At 42.8% G+C, this 9,250-nt stretch overlaps 2 protein-coding genes across 5 annotated transcripts in view; one reads left to right on the top strand and one right to left on the bottom strand.

The window, feature by feature from the left end:
- MED15 (mediator complex subunit 15) overlaps positions 1–1,001 on the top strand; it is a 36,207-nt gene extending 35,206 nt beyond the window's left edge. For both annotated transcript variants that reach the window (XM_048514981.1, XM_048514980.1), the window contains one exon: positions 67–1,001. In XM_048514981.1, the coding sequence (XP_048370938.1) occupies positions 67–203 (137 nt within the window). In that variant the 3' untranslated portion in view covers positions 204–1,001. The remainder of the gene's footprint in view (positions 1–66) is intronic.
- A 259-nt stretch (positions 1,002–1,260) lies between these two features.
- On the bottom strand, positions 1,261–7,635 carry LOC125443086 (coiled-coil domain-containing protein 74B-like). 3 transcript variants are annotated; one of them, XM_048514984.1, is made up of 9 exons: positions 7,458–7,635; positions 7,119–7,369; positions 6,988–7,032; positions 6,297–6,380; positions 6,067–6,208; positions 4,215–4,425; positions 4,045–4,127; positions 2,368–2,418; positions 1,261–1,581 (listed from the first exon to the last, which is right to left on the bottom strand). In XM_048514984.1, the coding sequence occupies exons 2-9, from the start codon at positions 7,270–7,272 to the stop codon at positions 1,446–1,448; spliced, it is 906 nt and encodes a 301-aa protein (XP_048370941.1). In that variant the 5' UTR covers positions 7,273–7,369; positions 7,458–7,635; the 3' UTR covers positions 1,261–1,445. The 3 variants fall into 3 exon arrangements, with proteins under 3 accessions (XP_048370941.1, XP_048370939.1, XP_048370940.1); XM_048514982.1 differs by having other exon boundaries at positions 1,261–1,584; positions 7,458–7,632; XM_048514983.1 differs by lacking the exon at positions 7,458–7,635 and having other exon boundaries at positions 1,261–1,584; positions 7,119–7,437.
- Between the last annotated feature and the right edge of the window lie 1,615 nt (positions 7,636–9,250).

Below are 9,250 nucleotides of genomic sequence, written 5' to 3' on the forward strand. Positions count from 1 at the left end.
ATGCTATTCAGCCAACATGCATTCTTTTTGAAGTTTGAGCCCATTTTTCTTTCTTCTCCCGTCCAGAAGCAAACCCCTTCTTGCAGTCAGTGTATCGCTACATGATGTCCAAATTGCTGCAGCTTCCTGATAAGCACTCGGTCACAGCACTCCTCAACACCTGGGCACAGAGCATCCGCCAGGCCTGCCTGTCTGCTGCCTAATGTCATCTCCCCTTGCCGGACCAGAGCTGGAAGAACCACAGAAGCAGAAGCCTTAATTCATATTGGTTTGCTAGGAGCCAGGCTTCATAAAGAGGGTCTGGCGTTAGGTTTAGCTCTTGTGCTCCTTGCCAGCAGCCGGATTCATATGATGGATTTGTCAAGGGTCTCAAGATGGACATGTCGGGATTTTTTTTTTTAAGCATCTTCTTAGAGAAGAATATGTATAGACTTCTGTCATGGAGTCTTACTGCTACAGGAAAAGGGACAATGTCCTTCAGCCTTCGTCCAGTGCCAGATGTTATGTTACATGTGTTTGGATGCCATCCTCACCTGAGGTACCCTGCAAATGGGGAAAGACCTTTGAACTGTTGCTGTTCAGACATGTGATTAAGGAAGCAGGTAAGCTTTCCCTGTTCTGCACAGCTCGGGTTGCGGCTGAAAGTGTTACTGGTCACCTTGGGATTTAGCATGGCACTATGACTTGCCTATGGATGCTTAGGGTGAGACAGAGGCAGCTTCACTAAGCACTGAGTTTGCTTTCTCCTGCCTGTTGCTAGTTTTTTGTGGAATTTCAGTCTTAGAAGTATTCCTGTTTTCATGTGCTTCTGCCATTACCATTGCAGAAGTCTCTGGAAACTGACTGATTCTCTCTGAAACTGGAATAGCTTGCGGTGTCAATTTGAGATGTTTTTTAAAAATGTATTTAGAAAGCACTGATTACAATACAAATGTCAATATTACATACCTTGAACTACAGCCTTTGTTTTACTGTAATAAATGTATTATCCCCATGTTGAACAGCCTGTCATTCTTGCTTGCTAACCCACCTCTACTCGTTTTTCAACACCCCAAGATGTTCATAATTGCCTTTCCCAAAAGGATTTCCCACCTTAGTGTCTGATGTAGGCAAAGCTGAATTGTATGTATTTTGCATGTAAGACCCCCAAATTCTGTGCCAAAGAGAAGCAAGTCTGACAAGTGTAGAAAGACCACCTGTAAAGAAATGGTAAGAAGGGCATTGCAGTTTTCTGTAGCTTAATACACCAGTTCTTATAGCTGAGTGGACAAAAACCGGCAGTTATTTATGAACTTTAAAACAAAAAGTTACACAAGAGAGAACATCAAGCTAAGACCCTGTTGGAAAAATAGTGCAAACTTCTCCAGCACCACAGGGGAACAAACATGGCTGGGGGGGGGGGGTGGCTTCTGAACCATTTGTAGAAGGGGATTGATTGAACTCTGCTAAAGCACAGTCCGGTGAAGCCTGTTCCTCTGAGCAGCTTGTGCTCTCTTCTGTCTTTCAGCAAAAGCATTTCCTAATGTTTGCTTCAGTGCTGGTAGCACAGCTCTTTCGGCAGCAGGCAGTGGCGTTAGAATCCTACTGGAGAACAAAATAGGCACATCAGACTCTGTAGCTAAAGCATGCTTGAAATATGCTTCCCTCTCAGGAGTATCTATTAAAATCTTACTGACAGTTGTGTAGTCTGAATTGCAGCCCCCACCCCCCATAATTTATCAAGCAAATAACTCTGAATTAAGAAATCAGACATGGAGGGTAAGAATAGCCTCAATACAGATTAAGGCTTATCTGATCCATAAATTGGGGCCCTAACTCTTGCCTCAGGCTTTATTATGGTAATTATTAATAGAATTTATAATGTTTTGCTTTCAAATGGAAAAAGGCAAGATAGGGTAAAAACAGAGCCAGTGAGGGCACAAAAGCCATTCCCTCTTCCAGCAGCAGCCATTCTATGTTTTTTCAGCTTATCTATGAAGTCAAGGGGCCTTTTCCATTCTCTACATATTTGAAAAAAAAAAACGGAATTGGAATGTTTAAAAAGTGCTGCACTGATGGACCAGAGAGCACAGCACCCCCTTCTCTCTTGAAGAAAAATACACTATGGTGCCGAGGCCTACAGTATTTTGGATTCTTGATTATTGTTGATCACTGTAGGTAGAGATTGAGGGGGAAGTGTATGAGTGACACTGGGGAAAAATGGAACCAGCAACTAGAGTAGGACAAACTGTTTACCCTTCCTAGGCATATTTCTACTTAGTCATCATACCAAGGGAGTTTTAACTGGAGAAATAACTTAAGTTTAAATATGAAACTAATACTTTCTCTTCACCTAAAACTGCTGAGTACCAGTGCAAAACTGCTTACCATTTCTTAGGAGCATTCTTCACTTTAGGAAAACGTGTGGTCTCCTGGTTCCTAAAGGGAAAAGTTACTAATGAAGAGACTCGTCGTATCCACTTTTGCATATTTCATGTGTCAAGATAAAACCACTATTGATTTCTCTCTTGAAATTCTGGTAGCAGTTTCTCACAGTGCAGCCAGGGACTCTTTTGGAAAGCCCCGTTTGTTTTTTCCCTTTGGCAATCTAGTTAACCAGAGGACCATTTTTAAATCAACAGCACTGTGGCCCCCAATGAGTATGTGAAAAACCTGTGAACTTAAATAGTTTCTTCTGGAGAGCCAGCATGATGTAGTTGTGGTTAAGAGCGGAGAAATGGATTTGATTCCCCACTCCTCCACATGAAGCCTGCTGGGTGGCCTTGGGCTACTCACAGTTCTCTCTGAACTCTCTCAGTCCCACCTACCTCACAAGTGCCTGCTGTGGGTGGGAGAAGGGAGGCAATTGTAAGCTGCTTTGAGACTCCTTAAAGGTAGAGAAAAGTTCAGTATAAAAACCAACAAAATGAAAAACAAAACTGAACGAACGTGAGCATTATTTTTAAAAATTGTATCCATGACTGGCTCTGATGCTAAAGAGCGGATGGGCCAGCAGCTCACAGCCCTTGACTCAGAACATCTACTGTTCAGCTCAGGTCAGCTCAGAATACTCTCAATACACACAAGTAATGTAAATAAGAATTATTCCAACTATTAGGGCTGGAATTTAAAGGCAGAACTCCAATTTTCCTTTTGCTATGCACTTACCTCTTTCTTGATAAAGTGTTAAAGAAAACTGTAGGAAAAATGCAGTCATTGCATGCTTTCAGGACAATGTGGAAATGACACAACACATCTGAAATAACTTGTGTAACATGGAGATATTCAGCTTGTCAGATATTCTGAAAGTCTCAGAAGAATATACTGTCTATGCTGGCTACTCTTGGGATCAGCCAAAAGTTACATTTCCTGCCTTTGTGGAACGGTTTCGGATAAATGTGGTTCATTACATTGCAAAAAGGATGAAAATTAACTACTCTCTGATAAAGTTTAAATAATCAGCCCTTGACTTGGAAGAGTTCAAGGAGACAAGATTATGCAGTAAAACTTGAGAAAAGGCAACAATGAATGAGTATTTAAATGATTACCAGTGGAGGATCAGCTCAGACAGCTACAATTGAAGAGATGCTGTCTACTTAAGATCAATGTAGCAAGTAATTGTAGCAACTAAGCAGAATACTAAAGATACAAGAAAAATCACTAGTTCAGATCTCTGTTGTAATGGTTAAGAATACTGGAGACAAGAGTTAAAATCAATGTTTCCATACAGCTGGGTGACCTTGGCCCAGCTTACATACAACCAGCCTTGCAGGGCTTTTGTGAGGATAAAACAAGAGGGAACCATGTGTGCTACTCTTTGCTCCTTGAAGAAAGAGTAGGATAAAAACTTAACAAGTAGAATGCTTTTAATTACATTCTTTTTTCATAAAAGTCATGTCTCTTATGTCTGAGCTACTGATGTGGAAAAAATGCAGTTAAGTATCACCTTGGAGAAGCAAACCATGTAATCAGTATGCATTATTCAATATGACACTTCATATACCTTTCTAGGCTATGATGTTTACGCTTCTATTATATCAGCCTTCAGCTCAAAAGCCAGCTTACCCAATATGTCCGGCAAGCATATAGTCGTCAGGAATTCTTTTGGTCTTGTGGATGTCTTCTAAACACGCTCTCAAATACGTCAGCTGTAGAACACAGAGAAGAAAAATAACTTCTCCACTTGTCTTCAAGCTCTGGTTTATCCCCATTAAGTTCAGGAGAGGGAACCTCACCTCTTGCATCTGCCTGTGGTTGATGTTCCACAGCTGACGAATGACCACCTCACAATCCTCTAGTGTTGGTGGCTTCCGCATTTGGGATGGAAGTACGTTCACCAAGAAAGGGTTGGAAGAAGCTGCAGGGATTTTCACTTCCTCAGTTTTTGTTTGACTTTGGGATGGAGGAAGCATGGGGGATGTCATTCTGTCACAGACTTCTTTGTCACTGAAATAAGGATGGAGCACAACCAGGAAATGTTCACTGCACTGAATCTTGGATAATCCTTAATTAGTAAGGTTTCGAAACCTTTTTAGTATAATGCTGCTTATATTGCAGGTATATTTCAGTATCAGAACTGTCATTTGCCAAAAATGCAAATCACTTTGTAAACTTCAATTTTGAAAGCAGAATAAATGAAATATTTATGCTGCTTTACAGTATCAAACATTCTTTGGATACACTTTCCTAGCTAAGCGTCTAGGATTAAATTCTAGCAAATAAACACCCATCTCCTGACAATTATCACTAGATGATTTTCTGGTGGGCCTATAAAGCAGTATGCCCTAACCAGGGTAGATTTGGTTTAAATCAAATCAATTTAAATGACTAATCAGTAAGATTGGATTAAAATCATGGTTTTCTACATAAAGATTCTTGCTGGTATAATCTTGATATTTACAACCGGATGACGGTTTTATTTTTAGAATAATTTTTAGATTAGTTTTAGTTATATCAAAAAATTTACTGATGTAGTTATACTATTAGAAATGATATATATATATAATGACATTATTGGTAGGTGAACTAGCTGCAGTTTCATTCAGGCCACCAGACCTTGCATTTCTTTGTTGTAGTGTTTGCATTTTGTATGCACACCTATCTTATCTATAAGCAGAGGAATGTCATTAAACTATTCCCAAACTGGGCCTCTTTTACAGACTGCTGCCATTGTAGTCTTTCTCCTCCAAGGAGAAAATAATATGATCGCAGGCTTTACACACTAAGATCCCAAGACTTATAGAGTATTCTGCTCAAAAGACTTCACTTTTTTTACTGCTTGCCCCTCCCTCCTCACACTTGGTTCCTTGGTGCAGAACTATTCCACTGCAAACAATCTTCTATTCATTCAACTTATTTAAACCTAGCATTTAACAGGTGAAGGGTTGATTCTGTGTACACAGACTTGCAAAGGAACAATGGGATTAAAGTCTTTTTCTCAATTATATACGTTTATTTTGTAACATTTTTATTGTGAAGAAGAGTCATGCTATCTCTGCAGACACAAATTCACAGTTTTGAGAACTGCAAAACTAAGCATCAGTGATAATATCTTCTGGATGGAAACCTCTGGAACAGCATGACATTGTAAGTGGATTGCTATACTCACTCTTCCTTCACTCTCTTCAAGAGTAACCTTGCTTCTTTGACTAAACATCTCTTAATCCTCCTTTTCCCTGATTGCTCCTATCATGTGACTCAGGTGGATAAAAACCTGATCCAGAAAAAGTGCCAACGTAATAGCGAGAAGAGGAAAAAGCAAAAAGCCATCACCTAAACTGTACCCACCTCATCTAGTTTAAGGCACACTGGTGCAGCATAGACCTTGTCTCTAAGGATTGATAATCCCTTCAATTTTAGCTTTCTACCACAGATAGCAAAAACTTAAGGGCTGTTGAGCACTTGTTATTGAGATGCTTTTGGCTTGGAAGGGTCACAAACGTTGCAAGCCAGTTTTATTCTCAGAAAGAGAATGAATTAACCTCCCCTGGTTAAGTGAATTGGATAAAAGCTTTTGAGTAGTTACAATTTTGCTACTTTCTACAAGTGCACTCCTGTTATTGGCTGTTGCTTGCAGAGCTTTTGTACCTGAGGGGAGCGGTTTGTGCAGAAATATCAAACTCTGAACAGAGGGCCTCCAAGTCCTCCTGCATCACACTGGCTGCTGCCTCTTTGGCGTGCTCCGTTTTTTCTTCATCCTCTTGCTTCTTTCCTAGTCGTTTTGTGGACCCTACAAGATGTTTAGTAAATGACCAGGTTGTTAAAACACAACTCATGCTTGACAGCAAAATTAACCCTCTTCAGAACAAATTATGTACCGGCTCTTTCTACTGCCTTCAGGTTCAGAGCTTTTTTTTCCACAGGACAGCTGTCTTCAGAAGGCTTGCTGCTTTGATGAGAACCTGAAAAAGGAGAAACCTACCATGATGCCAAAAGGCAGAGCTAAATGTTGGCTTGGGGAGTACTGAAAACCATATTGTTATGAAGCAGACCAAGCAAGACAGCCATGGGCAAGATATTCTAATTGAACCTAGTGCTCTACCCCCCACCCTACCCCCATTTGATTCCTCCTTTGTGCCATCTTCCCCAATCAATTTCCTTTCAGGTGCTCTTTTCCTACTGCTCAGCTCCAATGGGACTGATGCAGCCCTTCCTTCTGCCTCAGAGCATTCAGCCTACCATGCTTCGCTGTTTTTGAGCATCTGCACTAAGGCGATGGTTTGGCTGGGGGAGGTTCTCAATGGCTTATAAAGGACTAGGAAAGGGGAGACCAGAAGCAGAAGTCTCAGGATGCAAGGGAGGCTGCATTGGGAATGGGCAGAACAGACCATCCATTCACCAAAACGACGGAGTCTCTTAAGGGAAGTTTTTGTAAGTGCTGGAGGGGGTGGGTGTTTCTATATCAGCTCTACTTCAATCGTCTGTAGCCGATCAAAGGTTTGTTGCCATTTCGCCCCTTGCCCTCGGGAATCCGGCCTCCTGTGGTGGGAGCAAGCGGGAGAAGCGTACCAGGCTTGAGCAAGGGCGGATGCATGATGAGCTTGTACTGAAGATCTGCAAAAGAAGAGAGGCGCGGCGTGACTGGGGCCCAGGGCAGTTCGGGGGCCCGCCTCCCTCCTTCCCTTCCCTCCTTCACGCACCCTTGTTCTGGCGCTTCAGCCGCTCCACCTCCTGGTGCAGCTGGGCCAGAGTCTCGGAATGCTGTTGCTGCAGGAAGGCGACGCTGCGCTCCAGACTGTCGGCGTGGGGCCAGCGGGGCAGGAGCCCCAGGCCGGGCAGGCCGCCGCTGTACATCCCAAGGCCGAGTCAGGCGGAAGCCGTTGGTCGCACGCCGAGCATAGCGAGCGGCTTCCCTCCGCTCTAGGCGGGCCCGGCCATGGCGCAGCAGCCCCTACAGGGTGAAAGAGGAGAGTGAAGGCGGAGGGGGGGGGGGATTGGAGAGGACCCGCAGCGCCCCTCCGCGATCCCGCCCGTCTTACCCGGCGCCCCCTGACGTGACTGCGCCTCGCGGCGGTCTCCAGGCCTCACTTGCCGGTTGCCGTGACGACGGGCGCGCACCACAAGGGGCCTCTCACGGGCGGAAGATATCTGCGGTGGGCTGCCTTGCCCTCGACGGCGATTACCGCGACCTGCGCTTCCTCACGGAGTAGTTGTGTAGGGACAATGAGCAGCGGAGTAGCTAGGGGAAATGGAGCCCAGGACAAAAATCTGAGTTTTGTGCCCACCCCATATGGGCGGCCACCCTCCCCCACCAGGACCAAACAACATTTTTTGCACAAGGTCATCTCAAAGTCACCATCACATTGCTGAACGTGGCCCAACACACAAATCTGAACACACCCAGGACTCCCTAGTTTAAAAAACATGGAAAGTGATGCTATTTTTGAAGGGGGGGGGGATCCACCCTGAAACAGCATCACTATTAATGTTGTTTAAACTAGAGAGCCCAGATTCTCCTTTTAAGTCCACCTTAAAGGGAGACACCTTAAAGGGAGTCATAATTCAGTTATTAGGTTTTGGGTTTTTGTTACAATTTTGGGAACAATTTATGACTGAATGAATTAAATAAAAATAATAAGTTAGGGTTAAGGCGAGGGCAGGGGCTCTGGCTTGCCTTAGTGTTACATTGAGTTCTAGGGCGCAGTCCAAGAATAGGGCAATGGCCAGTTTTAGGTTTCGGGTTTTTGTTATAAATTTGGGAACAATTTATGACTGAATGAATTAAATAAAAGTAATAAGTTAGGGTTAAGGGGAGGGGAGGGGCTCAGGCTTGTTTTAGTGTTACGTTAAGGTTTAGTGCGCAGTCCAATATTAGCATGATAGTCAGTTTTAAGTTTCGGGTTTTTGTTACAAATTTGGGAACAATTTATGACTGAATAAATTAAGTAAAAATAAAAAATTAGGGTTGAAGTCCAAGCAAGGACAAGGGTTAAGGCAAAACCCTGAAACCTGAAACTGACCATGACCCTATTCTCTGACTGTGCCCTAGATCTCAATATAACACTAAGGCAAGCCAGAGCCCCTGCCCTTGTCTTAACCCGAACCCGAACTTATTATTTTTATTTAATGTATTCAGTCATAAATTGTTCCCAAAATCGTTATAAAAACCAGAAACCTGAAACTCACCATAGCCCTATTCACAGACTGCACCCTAGAACTCAACGTAACACTAAGGCAAACCCGAGCCCCTGCTCTTGCCTTAACCCTAACTAATTATTTGTATTTATTTAGTTGTAAATTGTTCCCAAAATTGTAACAAAAAATAAATTAAATAAAAATAATAGGTTAGGGTTAAGGCAAGGGCAGGTTGCTCAGGCTTCTCTTAGAGTTACGTAGAGTTCTAGGGTGCAGTCCGATAATAGGGCTATGGTCAGTTTTAGGTTTCGGGTTTTTGTTACAATTTTGGGAACAATTTATGACTGAATAAGTTAAATAGAATTAATAAATTAGGGTTAGGGTTAAGGCAAGGGTAGGGGCTCAGGTGTTATGTTAAATTCTAAGGTGCAGTCCAAGAATAGGGCTATGGTCAGTTTTAGGTTTCAGGGTTTTTGTTACAATTTTGGGAACAATTTATGACTGAATAAATTAAAAGAAAATAATAAGTTCGGGTTAGGGTTAAGACAAGGGCAGGGGCTATGGCTTGCCTTTGTGTTATATTGAGATCTAGGGCGCAGTCAGAGAATAGGGTTATGGTCAGTTTCAGGGTTTTGCCTTAACCCTTGCCCTTGCTTGGACCCCAACCCTAACTTTTTATTTTTATTTAATTTATTCT

This window comes from Sphaerodactylus townsendi, linkage group LG13 (genome assembly GCF_021028975.2).
Source record: "Sphaerodactylus townsendi isolate TG3544 linkage group LG13, MPM_Stown_v2.3, whole genome shotgun sequence".
NCBI classification, from domain to species: Eukaryota; Metazoa; Chordata; class Lepidosauria; order Squamata; family Sphaerodactylidae; genus Sphaerodactylus; species Sphaerodactylus townsendi.